Raw genomic sequence first — 18,900 nt, forward strand, 5'->3', positions numbered from 1 at the left:
AAACGAATATCCTCATACGTGGCTCTCATTTTTCTTAAAAACAAAAATAAGGTAAAAACAAAATCTGGTAATTCTTTGTTTTTACATTAATTGGGCCCCAATATGCCCAAATATCAAAGAGAAATCAAAAATGCATGCTCTGGAAGAGTTCAGGTCTTAGGAGGTTAAATTAAGGATGATGGTAAAAGCAACTTTAATTGTTTTTTCTGGAGTTTGGAGGGCTCTGGAGCAGTGAGCGTGTTGGGGCTGGACTTAAGGTGATTAAAAACATCTAAGTGCTCCTTTCTGAATATTAATGATCAGTGGGTATCTGCTTAATTTTGCACAATAGGCATTTGTTGGTGTTTTACTGTGTACATCTAAAATGCATCTGCAGAACTCTGCATGGAAATTCTATTGGATGGTGATCCAGGGCAGGATGATACTATCAAACATTTCATCTCTTTTCCCCATAAACACATGTGATGACCTCCACTCTACACTTAATGGCAAGTTTTGAAGCTTTGGTATTAGAATAGTTTCCGTGTTTTTCCAAGAGTAGCTGCGTGGGCATCTTCGTTAACTTCTGATACCCAGTCATTCTGTTATATAAGCAGGCGTAAAATATGACAGAAGCTCTCAGTTCAGAAAAGAGCTTCAAGGGTTACTCATAGTTGGCTTTCAAGCGGAAAAGAGTTAAAGAAGATTTTACTTGGAATTTGAAAGTTCTAACATTTGTCTCAGATGTTTTATTTTTATGACATTCACTAATATCTTGAGCTTCCTAATGCTCTTATTGCAGTATCAAGGCAGGTACAGCTTATCCTGTGTTAAGTGATTTGATTATTTATGGTGAATCTGTTTATATTAGTTTTTTAAATATTTACTGCGAGGTCCCAGTTCTGACACAATTTATGTGTCAGACTGTGGCTGTAATCTTTGTTCAGTAGGAGACAGAAGAACAAGGCGATCAGAATAAAACAAAGATTTCATCTCTTAATCTAAGGGGGAAAAGCCAGGAACAGCACAATGATCCAGCTGAATAGCAAGTTCATTTGTATACATATAAATATATATTAAATGAAGTCAGACTTAGAATGAAACTCTGACAAACTCCTTGTTTGTCTACAATTTTAACAGCTTGCCAATTAAATCAGTTCACTCTCACTGCCCGTGCTTTGAAAGCAGTGCACAGACACTCACTTCGAAGATGCTCTCCAGCCCCTGCCAGCAGCCGATAGAAAATGTGAAAGGTCCTCTCATCTTTGGCCTGTCTAATCGCTCTTGACTTCTCCAGAAGATCTGAGAACAAAAGTTAAGTCCTGACAAGGAAATCACAAAACTAAAATATGACTCTGTGGTCCCACTAATGAGGAAGCTCCTGTTTTGCCACATGCAGTTTGACTGGAAAGGTTTACCTCTTGCAATTTTTGGTAATCCTTTGTTTCCAGTGGAGGCCTATGAATAAGTTGGGAAACTATCTTTAACTTTTTTTTGTGTTAGAACACACAAATTTCACCTAAAAAATTTGACTTGTGTATTTGATTTCTCACCGTGAATAACAACACATAAAAATGAGGAGTAACAATAACAGTGTTGCTTCTCTATAGCTCAGTGTCCTCGTGTTTATTCTGGGAAATTACATTCTTGTGGCTAAGCCCAAGCTCTGGTGATACATACAACCTTCACTGCTCTCTTATCCCAGTGAGCATCCTCTCCTTTAGCCCTGCTCTGTGTCGTTTTATTTTTAAACATTGATTTATGCCTTTGCTTCTTTAGTCCTTGCAAATAATAAGGATACAGGTTTCAATATTGGCCCCAACAATGTAGCCTGTGACGTCAAAGTTGATTCTGATGAACTTTCCCTGCAAGAAACAAAACACTGTTAAGAGAAATTAAGACATTTGTTGAACTCCGCAGATAATCACGAAGCCTGTGATGCATGAGTGTTTATACGTTATTATGTATATGTGTATTTGCAGCTGTCCTCTCTTTATTTTTTCTCCCTCTGGGCACAGCTGCGTTTTAAGTACCACCTTGTAGGTCCTTGCAGATGACAGAAATGTGGTGAAGAACAAAATGTCTATATTAGGAAATACTAGGTTGACAGGTCAGAAAGAATCTCAGGCATGTGTGCGGTTTCCTGACAGTGATTGTGAGCAAGCGTGCATGAATATTTGTGCCCATCTGTCTTCTGGTATTCACTGCTCTGCATCCCAGACAGAGGGTGATTCACGAGGACCCAGGCTCCATAGTGGTTAATCTTGACCACATGGTTTACTTAGTCACAAAAAAATGTCAAATGTTTAGAGTGAAAATTGTTGCGATTACTGTAACTCATCTCAACATGATCTGAAATAAGCGAATATTAGAAGCATGACATCAGTCCACTTACGAAACAACCTTTTTATTTTTTATAAAATCTTCCAAAGTTGCATTAGTCAAACCAAAAAGCCCCAAAAATGTATTAAACAGTTTTGTGCGTTGGATTAGAAGACCGGGACTGCTCTCATCTAGATGGGGGAATATGAAGAAAACTTTGCAGTACTCTGCAAAGGTAAGAATATTCCACCCACCATGCCCGTCAAAATCTCACAAAAACCTCATTCAGAAATGCACCCCTCCCATTTAACCTGACAGAGCCTGAACATGTGTGAATGTGCTCTTTGGTAAATTTTCTGAACAATCTGGATCTAGTAATGTTTACATATTGCTTTCAACACAGTACAAGTCTGTAAAGTCACTGGACCTTTATATACTGTCAAATTGAGAAGCAGTACAGTATTGTGCAAAAGTCTTAAGCCAGAATGTGTAAAATTCTAGCAATATGCAGAGTCAGTTTTGGCATGACTACATTTATTCTTCAACACAACCTCAACTCTCTTAGGCAGCTTCTTTGTAATTTCTATTGCCGTAATTTACTCCTGAAGTTTCAGGAACAGTTCTGCAGGCTTCTTGACTGACATTTAAAGCTCTTGTTGACTAATACAGTTACATTTTGTCTTTTTCTATCCAAGTATGCTTTTACTGCATTGGCACTGTGTTTGGGATTATTGTCATGCTGAAAAATAAAGCCAGTGCCACTTTCCAGACGGTACTGGATGGTGAAACCACAACAGAGCCTCCACTGTGCTTTACAGATGGCTACACACACTCACTGATGTACTTCTCCCTTCACCTCCTCTGTACATGCTGATGGCATTTTTAACCAAAATCTGCTATTAATATCAAAGTGCCTAAAGATATAATTTGAAATTGTGCAGACTCAACATTGGCTCATCCCACGTGGAGTTAGGTGACTCTTTTATGCTTGAATGATTTACAGGTGAGCGTTAAGTAGCTCAGCAAACAAAAACATTCCTCCTAAATGATCAGGTACAAGGACTGGACTGAAGTCAATGTCAAAAGAAAAACTTTGAAAGACCGTTAGAAAGCCCAGAGAACTATTGCTTGAGACCACTTAGTTGAAGCAAAATAAAAATAAATGACTCAAAATGTTTGCAAAGTGCTGTAACTGATTGAATGAGTACTGTGGCTTGTTCTGACAATCCTGCAGAAATGTTTAAATGACGTCTTGAGGAACACTCATGACCGAGAGTATGTCGGAAAGACCAGAAATGGTTAGTTTTACCTCCAAATAAGAGCAATTTATCTCAGGGGGTGAAAAAAGGAAGATTCAAATGTTTGATGTTTTTGCATGAAACATTTTGAATAGATTCTGTAACTAAATATATGTCAAACCTAGAGTGGGATCAAACATTGCATGCTAAAGCTGTTTAACATGAAGACACAATGTTTTTATAACCTCATAACAGACTCAATGTTTTTCCCTTCTGGATATCTGTTCTTGCTCATGTGTTTAAATCTGGAAAATGATCATTTAAACAAGAAATGTGAACTCACAAAGCGAGATGAGTTGTCATTTTTCACCGTCTTGGCATTGCCAAAAGATTCAAGGATGGGGTTGGCTTGCAGGAGCTGGCGTTCCAACTCACCCTGTGGAGAAAGAAAGGGAGGTAAGCCAACTAGCTGTCAAACGTGTGCATTATGCAACTGAATATTTTCTTGTTATCGCTATTTTTTGTGTCTTCCAAAATATCCACAAATTGGCAAGGCAAAATCAAATCTTCTCGAAAAGCAGAGAGAGAAAATGTAGCAAAGTCAATATGCTAAACCAGTCTTTAGACAACCAAGTCCACTCACAAGCTCTTTACCATGACTCTGCTGGCTTTACTTTAGTCAATTGCAGTACAATGTGAATTTTCTCTGGGGAACTCGAAAGGATTTTAGGGGGCCAAAACAACCAAACGGTTTTAGAGAACTTGTGAAACCACAAAGGCACTACAGAGACGGTGTTTCGTCACATATCCCAAAGTGAGTGATTATCTTGGGTTGATGAATGAGATGCTTCCTCCGGCCTTCGCATTCCTCTCGTTGTTATAATATACCCTGTAACGTATGTCTGAAAAGTCTGCCAACACTGTGATAATGATGGCTTCCTCTCAGTTTTGGAAAAAGACATTCCTATGAAACCTTTTACTCCCGGAGAAATGAGATAACCTCCTATATCCAGGGCATGACAGTCCAAAAATAGCCTCTACTGCAAATCAGAGAGTTGTTAAAATCTACTGAGGATATTCCTCTGGACTTTGATAACTCATGGGGAACAGATTAAGTTATGCCTTAACTCTAATTTGCTGCCAAGCTGGCTCTTGTTGTAAGCTGGTCAGTAATGGCCTATAATGGCATATAAAGAAAATATGGGTCCACCTGTAGCCATCTTTTTTCTTAAACTGAAGTTATTATGCTTATTTCAAGAGCCATAATTTCATTCTTGGACTCTAGTAGAGTAGCTTTTCTATTTTACTTTGTCTACCAAACATGATTTCTAGCAAACCACATTCACTAAATTCAGCAGACATCCAACCTGGCCTCTCTCCCCTTTCCATGAGGTCTTGGAACGACATGGATTTTTGCCAGCCAATCAGCAATCAGGCTATGTTACAGATCGTGACTTTAAGGCATCTAAGAGCCCAGCCTAAACCATAACCTCATAGTAAGTGCACTGAAGTTGATTTTTGACATAAAAATGAAAAGTTTTGAAAAAGAAAATCACAAAAAAGAAGGAAAAAAGAACCTCAAACTCATATCTTACAATTAATTAATAAAATTTAGAATTTTCAACTAATTGAATTTATAATTAAATTAATTTTTGACCACTTATTTCAAATAATTTAATTGAATTTTTAATGAAGCCAACTGGGTGGGGCTTCTGCGCTCACAGCTAGAGCCGTGTGCCTGAGATGACCAAATTCAGGACATCCCAGCTCTGTGACATCATACAGAGCCCGGTGTTTGAAAAAAGTGAATAAAACCAAGAGCAGTCAGACGCCTGAGCCTTTGGCTCAAAGCCATTACTTATGAAATTGCTGACCTCGTTAGAAACTATGACCATTCACCACTCGAGCAATCTACTGAAAACAAGGACAAGCACAGTAGGTCTACTTTAAATAGAAAAATGAAACCGACGCAAAGAGAGACAACAGGGAGCCAGCAGCTTACTGTTTAAAGGCGGATACCACATAACTTTAACAGGCACGGCTTGACTCATGACCCATGTTCACTTGCCGCATGTCTCTCCTCATTTCCTGTCTGCATCTTAGCGACATTACCTAATTTAAACAAAATGCCCCACAAAGATATTTCAAAGACAAAGAGGTAATAGTACTTTATCTTATAGCACGGATGGAGGAAGCAAAGAGTAAAACAGAACAAATAAGGTAAATCAAAAAAGATCTGAGCTGGGTGACTGAACAAGAGCAACCTGATCCTCTATCCTATATTCCACAAAAAGCAGTCTCAGTGTTGCAAAAATTATGAGCAGAATGAGACAAATAAGTCAAAATGTGGAAAAAAAAAGCATTTCTAGCGGACCATCTTTTAAGCTTGTCGCTCCATATGATACCAAAAAGGAGAAAAAAGGTTTATGAACAAAAATACTGAGCTCGAGTAGAGTTAATACTAAAGTTTAAACCCTCTGAGCAGACATATGGGCGACACATGGAAATATAATATGTGCAAAAACATACAAATATCATGAACTGCTTGAATCTTCATATGCCGCTTCAGTATGCGTGTGCAGTCTGCTACATATGTCTGCCTAATGAGCTGTCTGGAACTGTTCTCCATTCAAGTATCCTGACAGGCATGAGGTTCACTGAGAAAAGCTGGGAGTAACCGATTCCAACCAGTACATACATTCGTCTACAAATGGCATTTCCATTCATATTTCTTACAGAGAGAATTCATATAGTCTCCTCCCTTCAGGTCTGCTTTACCTCTTCACCACCTCCATCTTCACTCCTCTTACAGTCTCCTGTCCTGCTTCATATTTTTGCTCCCCCTCAATCCCTGGCTCTACATTCCTGCGCTCAGAGGTCACTCTAATGCAACGCAGCGGTAAAGCGGCATTAAGGAGGTAAGCGTGGATGGTGTACACTGGCAAGGGAGCACTGAGGCACTTAGTTACAGCTACTCACTCTCTGCGACTGAAAGTATATTAAACAGGCATTTACTCAGATTGCCTTTGCACAAGCGGGTTATTGGACTTCTACGAGGGCCTCTTTTTCTACAGTTATTAGATTTTCTGAAGACAAAGAAACATCAGATATTGGTTTAGGGGGAAAGATAAATAGCTACCAAATAAATCAACCAGAGACAAGGAGAGCCAGAAAATAGTTTTGGAGAAACCACAACAAACAGAAGATGGAATTTGGGAGTTTTCTGTACTTTTCAAACTTATCTGTGACTTAATATTTGAAAATCCATGTGAGGCTGTAACATTCAATCACAACAGTGATCATGCTATTTAAACTACAAACATGCATCACGAAAGGAAAACATGCAGAAATATATATATGCAACATTTACACATTGATATTTGAAATAAAAACATTTGCTCTGACAAAATATGAAAGACGAAGTTTGAGGAGAGATGTTTAGTGTGGCCATCATCTGATTTTCACACCGCTCTTTGTGAATAAGAACACAAAACTGTGCCAGAAAGGGTTCATTTAAGCTCCCGTAGCACTCAATGAACAGCTTTAACAACAGGTATTTGACTGACAGATGTTTCTAATAAGACCTCTCAGTTTTCCTCAGTTCTAATAAACCCAAACCAACTGATAAAACAAAGTGTTTAATATCGTGAGCCTGCACGCCGGCGGACAGATTCACTTGGTTTCAAATAATCATGTGAAAACACCGAGCCAGCACAAACAAATACCTCATAAAGAAAGAAGCTTAGATTAGTCCGTCATCATCATTACAGAAGTAGCAGAGATTTAGAGAGAAGGGCATGCAAATATACACAAACATAGACAAAACGGACGGCACACTGATTTTGGAAAAAGCTGGAGATACACTTGCCTGTAGTTTGAATGCTTTGGGAGAATCGGGCTGTTTGTTATGGATAAACAAATACAAGTGTTAAAACCTGAAGCTCTTATGTCAGACAAAAGCCATGAGAAAGAGAACACCAGTGCAAACTTAGCTCTTGCTCGAGCGTTGGGCTAACATTTTAGGTTAACTTTTACTGAGGTAGGCACTTTAGGATTAGGTAGAACACAACAGCATTAAAAAAAGTTTACTTTACAGCTGAGCGCTAAGCTAGTTTCATGTCTCCTGAAGCTAGCTTAGCTTCTTGAACAAGAAAACAGTTAGCTTAGCATTGGCTAAAGCTAAAACAAATGGCTAGTCACACTAGAGTAAAAACAGGATAGCAATCTGTGTTGACAACTGCATTACATTTTTCACATTCGACAACTAAATGCAAGAAGATATGGCAACCAAAGTTGACTGCTAGGTGACTGCATTTGTCGTCTGGTGGGAGGCAACATGTCTCCAACACATTACAATCAATCTGAGTCAGTAGTTGCAGAAACTGCAACTTGCTTCTTTGCTTTAGAGGACTAGACTCAGCTGGTTGCAAACTGGTTGTACTCCAACAGAAAAGAAAGGTTGTTGAGTATGTTTGTCATTTTGCAATTAAAGCACCATCCTGCAGCAACTATGTCACTATTTGTGGAGGAATTTCTGAGATTCACATCTATGATGTTGTGCCCAGATTCTGAATGCAAATAGCGTGAATTTCTGTCTATGTACACTACCACTTAATTTTTTGCCAATTTACCACTGACTGTTAATTACTGTGTATTATCACAAACAGATTTCCTGTAATTGCTAAATACACCCAGTTAACATAAACTGACGGCAGGGTGCTTTATTGCCATCTTATTGCTGCTTTATTGCTGTCTTGATCCACCAAAGTAACTTTTTATACAGCAGCTGACTGTACATGTTCACCCCCCAGTGCCCTACATTGAAGCAACCATTTCAAAGGCAGTGAGATCACAAATTTCATTGCACCCAGACACAATTACTTTGGTGCCGCGGTCTCCACTGTTTTCTCTAGTGTGACTGTACCTCAGAAATGAACTACTCAGGTGTGTTAATCCACGCAGAAACCACAATATAATGACTTTTCACCTTTTTATGGAGCATTACATGCTAGACTATCATTTGCCTCTGAGTAGAAACCAGCAGAGGTTCATGCAGGTTGGTGGTAACAGCCAAGAAAAGTATTACACATAAATAACTCAATTACACTTTAGTTTTTGCATGGATTAAATAAATGAGAGTCAGGCTGTTGCCGTTTCCTGATTTGTGCCAAGCTAAACTAATGGGTTGTAAGATAAAATCACTGTATGACAGAAATCAACCTTCTCAAGCTTTCTGACATTTTTTAAAACACAGCAATAATACTTAGAAATAATTCACACAGTGATAAAGCCAGCCAGTTTTTCAATGAAATATGAATTTTAGAGGAGATGGGGCCATGTTTAGTGTAGGAGAAACGTAGGCAGTACGGCTCTCACAGGAATGTTGTGATCTTTGCGTCCTTTGTGTGAGGAGGCAACGTGGGCCAGGTACTGGATGACCTTCTTCGTGTTCTCTGTCTTGCCAGCACCTGATTCACCTCTGAAAAGAAAGAGTAAAGACAAATACACATGAATAGAGTGAGAAAATGTGAGCCAATACATGACAAGGGAGAAACAAACAGGTTTTGTTTCTGACCTGAATTACAAGGTTTCCCTTGTGAAGCACAGCCACATAACAGGAAATATTATGTATGAGTTGTTCACAGTTTACCAAGGTACAGAAAAAACAACCCTAAAACCTTAACCAAGATAACTTTCACTCATCGTTATTGTGGTTAAGAGTGATTGGATGAACTCCAAGGACACAATTAATAGAAACAAAAAAGAAAACAGAGAGAGTGACTAAACATCAGGCTATCTTGTTGTTTTTGTAAAAATCAATCCATTTGTTTGTCAGTCTGTTTTGCTAGACAACCCTGTGGTTTGGAGAGCCAGGCTCCAAAGTTTCCAGACCCCACTTTTGGGCTGTCCTTAATGATAGCTGTGTTCAGGCACGGCCATCCGCAACTCCCACAGTTGGGTCCTGGAGCTCAGAAAACCAGGGCCAGCAGTGAAAAGAAGCCAGTGACACTACATCCATCTACATACCAGTGGCTTTAGTCTAACTCACTATTAGCTGTGCACTGCAGTTTTAGCTGCAACACTAGAACTGCACGGGCGAGTCCTCGAGTGCAGTGTACGAACATAGGAATATAGGTCAAACAGGTACTCATCCAAGTGTGGTTTGATGTATTCATTGTTTTACTATGAAGACATGAATCCTCTTTGAATAAGTCTCCCAGAAATCATTCATTGGTTTTCTCGTATATTCTCTCTTTCGCCAAGCATGTGGTTTAAAAGACCTTTGACTTTGGGAACTATTTTTATGTCTAGCCTCTCCTTTTCTCACAGATCTCAGTGCTAGAGAGTCGAACTAGATTCTGAAAACTTAAATGAGAGATTCTTCAAGGTCTCAGTCTTCCTGGATATTCCCTCTCCTGTCCTATGATATGTACCATATGGACATTTTGTAACACAGCGGCTTTTGAATTGGCGCTACCTAAAGATGAATCCAATTAAAAGAACATTTCTGTGGCTTGTTTTCATGCAGTTAGACCCTACTTTTACAGTCAACTCCAATGACTGGAAAACATCATACATAGTTAATGCATGGTTTCTTGCCACATTTGACCATTTATACAACACTATGCATCATTACATACCAGACGCTGACTGCTCACACAAGGCCTGGATCTCTAAATGTTATTCTAAACTATGCACTATATAATTCTGTGCTATGCACTGTTATGCTTAATGGCATGGTGGCCTTTCAACTGAATCAAAGTGATCTATATTACAACAGAGCTGCATAAATGTAGGTCATAAGCAACCTTTTTCATCTGTTTCTTCAGGAGTAATTTTCCTTAGAGCAGGATGAGGAGGAGACATTTCTCTAAACTGGTTGACCATCTAAACCGCAGGTGTCGAACTCCAGGCCTTGAGGGCCGGTGTCCTGCAGGTTTTCAATGTGTCCTTGATCCAACACAGCTGATTTAAATGGCTAAAATACCTCCTCAACATGTCTTGAAGTTCTCCAGAAGCCTGGTAATGAAGTAATCATTTGATTCAGGTGTGTTGATCGAGGGGGAGATCTAAAACCTGCAGGACACCGGCCCTCGAGGCCTGGAATTCGACACCTGATCTAAACTGTGGGGCTAAACTCTTAAAAGGGCGCCTTTTCCCCAACAGGGGGTGCAGTTTTCTGAATTTAGGGCATATTATTGCAACTGCTTCTCATCTGTTCATTGGCAGCATCAAACCCCAAGAAAGACAGTGGCACTTAATTACCCTCTGCCAAAGAAGATGAAGGCCGGCCACCAAACCACACTCATAACTCCCTCGGTATTGGGTAGAGCCGCTGTAAAAGCCCAGCATCCGCAAAAAGCTATTTGAAACCAACTTTTAAATAGAACATGGCAGGATAAAGGGAGCTGGCCAAATGAAGATAAAAAGACACGGGAAAAAAATACTATAAATAATCCTTGTAAAGTACTCATAACTATAAAAGATACTTATATTTAAAGGCATTTCAAGGACAAGCGGTCTTTATATAATGTAACTCTATTAAGGTGAAGCGATATAATCCTTGTCTTGAGACAGTTTCATTTTCCAGTCCATCAAGCTGGTTGATCTCTAGAACCACCTTAAAGACCAGTTCAACCATCTGCCCTAAGAAAGAAATTAAGACAAAAGTAGAAAAGAGAAGTTAAGAGTTGCAGTACTCACGTGCAAAGAATTGATTGGTCCTCACGGTCTGTTCAGAGAAAACAGAAAAAGAAAGAAAGCATCTCTTGTTTAGTCATTCATTTTGACGTACAGAGATAGCATTCAATGGCTAAGCTGTCACATACAATGGAACATAACAGTTTAATAGTTTTCACCAGGCTAATACTGGAGCTGTGAGTACATACACGTACATAAACACAGCTTGCATTTTCCTGAGAATTTCCTGAGAATAACAGGAGAAACATACTGCTCCGTGAACACTGAAGTTTATAAAGGAGGTGTGTTAGGAATGCATTTTTCACCACAGCCAGCAGGGAACTGACATGCTTATCATCAAACAGAAACTCTGGGCTAATTTAGAGACTTAAAAATATGTTTGAAAACACGACATGTTTGGTAATATGGCAGGTTTAATCTTCCAGATGACCAGGCAGCAAATCCAGACTTTTTTAATATGATCTTGTGAAGAGATTTAAAATTTTTAAGAGATGTTAACTAACACTAACAATTAACCCTACAATACCCTTTGTATCATATTTGATACATGAGTTTTTGAGACCTCTATCTCATCAACATGATCAATATTTGCCATGATTTCAAAATGTTATGGACAAAACGCTGCCTAAAATTAACATTGTTGTTAAAAAAGAAGTTACCAAAAATGCCCAATGTATCAAATGTGATAGAAAAACATATAATAAATATATAATTAAAATATATCATACACAACATGATACAGCAAAAAAAGCGGATTTTGTTATAAGGGTTAATAAAAATCTCATTTGATAGGTTGGGTCTTACAGGGTTACTCATGTTTTTTCAGATATTTTTTCAATTTTCTGACATTTAAGTCATAACCTAACCCTAAACCTAAGCAATGAGTATATGTTATCTTTATATACATTAACTTGTTCCCCCAAGTCTTGACAAATTCAGAAGTTTTTGCCTTTCTCCAAAATACAATTTTTAAAACAACTGAATTTATTGTGAACCTTTCATAGTGTCAAAAACTAAAATGGTTTAGTGAACTACAGAAGCTGAATCTATTTAAACTCAAAACTGATGTACGTTGTATTATTTTTAGCCATTTCACCTAGTTTAAATAATTACTTTAGGTATCTAATAGGGATGGGTATCATTTAGGTTTTATCCGATACCGGTGCCAAATCGGTACTTTTGAAATGGTGCCGGTGCTCAAACGGTGCTCAAACCGGTGCTTAAAGAATGGAGAACACAAACTTTGTCCAAAAACCTCTCATGTTCAGCTGTTTTTTTTGTAAAAAGATAACAATGTTAGCCTTTTCTGCAGCTATGGGTCATATATGGTATCACTCTTGGCTGGAAGCAGTGCTTAAACAATGGAAAAAACACAAACTTTATCCAAAAACCTCTCATGTTTAACTGTTTTCCACTTCTTCTTTGGTCATTTTAGCCTTTTTGGCCAGGGTGAAGGGAGTATCTGCCATCAAACAAGAAGACAGCCGCATGTAGCTATGATGATGTTTGCTAGTTCACCTTACATGCATTAATGTAATAACGTGGTTAGCCTACTCAACGTAAATCACACAAGAACAACATTAAGCTACTCACGCAGAGAAGAACGGCTGCTGCTGCTGCCATCAAATACGGCGCATTTCTCGGCTTTTAAAAAAACGCTATGCGTCGCCAGGTGTTTCATGAGATTCGAGGTGTTACTTCCTTTGACAGTGTCACAGTATCAGCTTAAAGCACTTGTTGCTGCTGAGTTTGCATATTTTGCTGTGAAGTACAGCCAGACTTTTGACCGCTTCGCCTTGGACATTTTTAATCTGTAGCTCTGCTCTAACAGAACGTACGTACCTGGCCCCGCCTACTATCCTCGGAAACGTAAAACGATTGGCTAAAAGTGTATCACAGCTCAGGAAAAAAAAGCCCCGAAATAAAGCACCGAAATGTGCGCTGCTTTTCGGTCTGGTTACTACCGTTTATGTCAGAACCGGTGCCATCATGGCACCGGACACCGGTACCCATCCCTAGTATCTAATGTATGTAATGTATCTACTTGAAACATTTATCAGTTTCATAGCATACTACACTTTCTAGGAATCTTCCCTGAGGTTTTCTAAGCTACAGACACCTGGTTTGGTGAAATTGAGGCCTTCGTGACTACAGGCCAAGAAGCATACTTCATCTCAAGAGACTGAGAACAAGAAATGATGAGAAAAGAACTTCAAAAACCGCAGTCATCTCTGAAGAAACAAACAATTTACAGTTAAAAAATATTTTTCTTGTTGTTTTAAAATGATAGCAAACCATAATTTTTCCTGACACTTATTTAGAGCCTCAAGTACAACTTCAAATATACAAAGATCACTCACCATTCCATTTACTAGTTCACACGAGAGCAGCCACTTAATAAAAACCATGCTCTCTAAGTAGCTGTTTACTGTGACTAATACCTGCAGTCATAACCTAAAACTAAACCTAAAACCATCTGCTTGTGTACCATGTGAAGAATGAAGCCTGACATCATCGCTTTGCCCTTTAGGAGACAGAAAACACAGAAGAAATTACCTCATCACATGTGCCTATGACAAAGGCCAGGGGGTAAAAACGTGCACTGAGCCGAGGAGCAGCTGCAGCATAAGGGTGAATGCCTTACTGCTAACAAAATATCTATAACACACATTTAATGATGACACGGGGACAAAACATGTTATTTTATTCTTATTTATTGTTTTGACATATGACTTGATCAAGGAAGCATCTGAATAAATTATGTTTTTAAAAGTGAAACTGAAAGGAACGTATCACAACTACAAATCAGTGCTGGGGAAACAGCAGCAGGTTTACTGTTAGACATCACAGAGGGTCTGTTTTGCTGTGGCTACATTAGATGCTTGCAGGTAAAGTCCTGTTTTTCTCACATGTTTAAAGTACTCTTGTTGAGTGGTTCTTTTTTATGTGTGAATAAAGCTGGTTCACAAAAACATGGCGATTAACTAAAAGCTCTAATGGATAATTACAGTGGTCTCTCTAAAAGCCATCCGCTCCGCAGAGATGATAGTTCAGCTTAAAGGACTTGGCACAGAAATTTACTCACACCTTGTTGACATGACTCAGTTTTCACAGGTGGCTCAAACAGTCTTTAAGGTGTTATATTTCCCTAGAGAAATGTCCTTTTGTTGTGTACTAAAGCGGAAACTTCCTTTAAGTGACAAAAAGCAGGTGACAAATGAGTTTGTGCGAGTGTGTTCATGTGAAAACATTAAAAGGGATTCTCTTTTCTCTCCACGGAAAATCAGCTTTGTTTGATTAAAAAAAAAGAATCACGGATGTAAATGTAGGGCAGATAAGATGCAACACAAAGATTCAAGCCTAATGTATGCAAATATAACTGGCATCATCTCCCCTGACAATCAGGCTGCCTTGAGGTGACTTTTGTTGTGATTTGGCGCTATATAAATAAAATTGAATTGAATTGAATTTAAACTCGGGTCAAAGTTTGATAACTCATCCTGCCTGTGTTTTATAGTCTGAGACCTGATGCTCATCTGATTTACCCAATATTGGTTTAAACAGGCCCAAAAGTCCTATCGGACACTCACGCAACAGCACGTAACCCCTCATGAAAATTAAAACCAAACACATACTAACTACACAGCTTCTGAACAACATCAGGTGTTTACAGGTTTAAACAGGGGAGGCGCATGACCTCATGTTTCTGAAATTAACACCTGATGGCAATTCGAACAGAACAATCCCAAAAAAATTCAGCGTGATTTTGGATTTTTGTGTTTAAATGATGCATACAGTACAACTGTGACAAGGCCAAATGGCAGTTTATGACCTAAACACCATGTGCCGGGTTAGTTCCCAGAAACATAGGTTCTGATACACAGAAATTATGTTTTGTTCTTCTGGCAGCAGCTTGTCAGTAGTCAGCAGTGTTGGTCAAGTTACTTGAAAAAAGTAAACAGTAACTAATTACTTATTACTTCCCCCAAAAAGTAATCCCATTACTTTACTGATTACTTATTTTCAAAAGTAATTAATTACTTAGTTAGTTTTTAAAAACACGATTTACAACCTGAATAGGTGATAAAGCGATAGATCTTTCAGCCCAATTCTACTTTTTCTACATAATCCATCATACAAAATGTAATCAAATGGAAAAGTCTCTTTTTAAAACTTGTTTTATTAGTTTTAATCTTTTAACTTTATGCATCAAGCAAAAATTAAATTATCTGCAACATTCTCTGACTGGAAGAAATTTGTTTAACATTTGAACCTATTTTCTGCACATTCCAGCACATAAAATAAAATATTTTTTGTGTTTACACTCACTCTTTCAAATAAATGCAAGTGAAACACAGCAGAAAATAAATAAAATAAAAAACTAGCGGTCCTGTTGCTCTATTTTCACCTGTAAAGCAGGAGTAGGGTAGGCGGAGGTTTGCCCTGGTGCAGGTGTGCCGCAGCGGTCAGTTGAAGAATCCGCGAGTTTCTCTGTGAATTTCACATCACGTCGTAGCGCACTCGGTGCTTGCTCGGAAGTTTAGGGTTTTTTTTCGCTGTAAAAATAAGTTTTCTTCCCACGCAGTGAACAGCGGACGCTAATGTTTTTGTCATTTTTTTACGTAATCAAACTCAAAGTAAGGTCAGTACTTCCACGCTTTAAACGCTGCACGCTCAACCTCTCCTACAATCGATTTATGATCCATTGTTGATCTGCACACAGCTGTTTCCACGAACGTCGCACTCGCTTACGTCATTGTCATGAGACACTCTCGCACTGTTTTTGCAATAGTAATCCCTTACTTTACTCATTACTTGAAAAAAGTAATCGGATTACCGTAGTTAATTCAGTTACAAGTAACGCGTTACTGCCCATCTCTGGTAGTCAGTAGTAATACAATCAGACCCGGATATTTTAAGATATTGCTGTATGTGTCTGCTAACGTTACAAAAAGAAAAAGAATAAAGCAAACTCTGCAAGTGTCAACTGATGTGATCCAACACAAAAAGGCAGACAGGCTTTTTTTCTGCACTGTGTCTTTATAAGGTAACAGATGGGGCTGATGGAAGTGGTGTTTAGATGTGTGAGTGTGTTTGTGGACAAGCAACATATACACAAGCTATCAGTTCTGTCAGATGGAAAGGGGATAAAAATAACGAATCTTGTTTGTACTGGAAAAAACAGGGATTGGCAGACACACACAAACACACACAACCTTGGACTTCCACTGGAGTCGCAGTCACTTCATTCTCTGCTTATCAGACATCTATTTACCCATCACACCTTTGATGCTCTCCTGTGATTTTTATCCAGCCATGTATTTTTCAGTCAACATCCTACACCTTTCAGCTTTTCCACTGATTGACAATCATTCCTTTAATCTAGTGTCCTCTTTCTGATTTCTTTCCCCTGTGAGGCCACACAAAATAAAGGTAACACTGACTTCACCTGCCAGAGGGGAGTTTTGCACAAAGCCTCATGTTCAAGCACACAGTGATCCATCAAGTAGAGAGTATGCAACAATATATCTGCTGCATTAACGATGGTATAACAATACGGCTACTCAGTGACACTAGATACATTTTGTGTGTATCACCATTATTATTCACTTTTAGTGTCAGTTATATTTATTAGCCATCTCTCACAGGCCACCGTTTTCCTGTCAAGAAACCAGCAAAACTGTATTTAGAAAACTTTTAAAACAATATTTATTTGGTCTGAATTTTTGATAACAGTTAGAAATTGTTAAGATGAGCCTGGATTGATCTTAAGGAGTTGTTTTTGTTGTTTGGATTTGTTTTAGGTTTTAGGGCGCACCGTCAAAATCTAAAAATGTGTGACCCCAGGAAGAACAGCTGCTGGACTGCTGCAGCTAATGGGGATCTTAATAAACTAAACTAAACTGCTCACCTTGTCCAACTAATCTGGTAAGTGCCTAGACTCCTGGAAGTCTAACGAGTGATAAAGCTTGCATGTAGTGCTGGTGTGTTGATAATTTTATCTATATTTCCATTGTTTATCCACCTCTAGTGCAGAATCAAACTACAAATGGAGAATGTCCCTCTAAAACGTGTGCCTCAATGCTGTAACCAGCACATTTCAAAAGGTGAAACTTTTACTTTGAAGTTGAACATTCTGTGTTCTTCTGCTCATAATGTAGTCTGCAGTCAAGTTGGTGTTTTCCATGCAAACTACAGGATACAATGTGTCAACGACCAAAGCAATCACAAGGAGGTTTCCACTGAACCACTGTATACCTCTTTGCAACCAATTTTCACCTTCGACTGCCAGTAACCATTCTCTAACCAGGTGAGGAAGTATGCCTTGTAACCTAGCAACTGGTAGTTGCCAGATATTCGCTGACTGCTGTCTAGGCCTGTGCAAGTTTGGGCTGCACTGAGTGTTAAGACTGCATGTAGTAAACTGTTAGAAAGATTATGTGTCACAGTTCTGGGTCAGTTTGACCCAGTATTTTGAGTTACGTTTTGGTGTGTTTTTGGCATCATGGATTGTTTTCTTATTCTCTTGTGGTGCTCTTGTTGGTGATGATGATGATTATTATTATGAATCTATGTTTCAGTTATTCTTGTTTCGGGATTAGTTCTTACGTTTTGTGCTCCCATGTTTAGTCTGGTCTAGTCTGTCTCTCAGTGTCATGTCTGCGGCTTTGTTTAGTGGTTTCTTGTTTTATTGTGAAAGTCTATGTCTTATGTTAGTGTGTGCAGCTTTGCTCCCCATGTCTCGTTAGTCCAATCCCTCCCAGCTGTGTCTTCCTCCTGTTGCCCATTCCCTGATTAGCAACCTGTGTATATAAGCCCTGTGTTTTCCCATGCTCAGTGTCGCGTCGTACCATTAGATTATGCCTGTGTGTTTCTTCATGTTTTGTTTTCATGCCTGCAATAAAGCTTTGGTTTTGAGTTGCATTCTGTCTTCGAGTCCTGCATTTGGATCCTCATCCCTGTCTGCCCGCACACACAGCCCTGACATTATGTGCATACTGTTTAGTAGTCTATTTGTTATAACGTATGTTCATTGTTTCACTGTAAATGACATTTTTGCGCTTTTGTTACATTTTTGTTGTGGTCTTCTATAAAAATCAGTTTACTGTGACCTGTGCTATCTGAATGAATTAGTGGGTTCATTCACCCTGCCTCTGCTGCCACCTTGGCCTTCTTGGCAGCTCCTGTTTCCTAAATCACCACAGCAACCAACAGCAGGGTCATATTTACCCAGGATGCCATGCTGGCTAGGCGTAGGTGGACCAGTCAAACTGAACATGCGCTTCCTTTCCAGTAGCTCATTACTGTCTCACTAAATCTTCACCCCCTTTGTGCTTCATTTTCTCTCGGTTGCTCTCATTTCCCCTTTTACCCCCCACGAATGCGGCAAAGCCAGATCACTCACACCACAAAAGAGGGGGGAACTTGCTGGAGACAAAATCACTTTTTCACAGTAACAGATGTTTTTCATTTAAACACCTCATCAACTTAGCTTTTAGTTTCTTTAGTTATTTCCTCCACCACAACTCAAAGGTCATTAGTTGATGTTAATGTGAGTCGGAAATAAAAACGGCTGTTCATTCAGCTCAGCTAAGGTAAATAACGAGTCAAAAAAAGCTGATTTTTATCAGTATTACTACAATGACATATGGTAGTTTAC

At 38.9% G+C, this 18,900-nt stretch overlaps 1 protein-coding gene and 1 long non-coding RNA gene across 3 annotated transcripts in view; one reads left to right on the top strand and one right to left on the bottom strand.

Annotated features, from left to right (window-relative positions):
* Nucleotides 1–18,900, bottom strand: part of LOC146671073 (myosin-10) — a 67,534-nt gene that overhangs the window by 19,471 nt on the left and 29,163 nt on the right. For both annotated transcript variants that reach the window (XM_085403247.1, XM_085403248.1), the window contains exons 4-9: nt 11,244–11,271; nt 8,916–9,018; nt 7,408–7,437; nt 3,883–3,975; nt 1,781–1,844; nt 1,183–1,281 (exon numbers count right to left, since the gene is read on the bottom strand). In XM_085403247.1, the coding sequence (XP_085259373.1) occupies nt 1,183–1,281; nt 1,781–1,844; nt 3,883–3,975; nt 7,408–7,437; nt 8,916–9,018; nt 11,244–11,271 (417 nt within the window). The remainder of the gene's footprint in view (nt 1–1,182; nt 1,282–1,780; nt 1,845–3,882; nt 3,976–7,407; nt 7,438–8,915; nt 9,019–11,243; nt 11,272–18,900) is intronic.
* LOC146671074 (uncharacterized) lies at nt 17,049–17,583 on the top strand. The gene is made up of 3 exons (XR_014911583.1): nt 17,049–17,168; nt 17,272–17,347; nt 17,439–17,583. It is a non-coding gene; the product is annotated as an uncharacterized LOC146671074 (long non-coding RNA).

The sequence above is a fragment of the Rhamphochromis longiceps genome, linkage group LG4, assembly GCF_057381845.1.
Source record: "Rhamphochromis longiceps isolate RC_006_pf linkage group LG4, R_longiceps_female_GT1.1, whole genome shotgun sequence".
NCBI lineage: Eukaryota > Metazoa > Chordata > Actinopteri > Cichliformes > Cichlidae > Rhamphochromis > Rhamphochromis longiceps.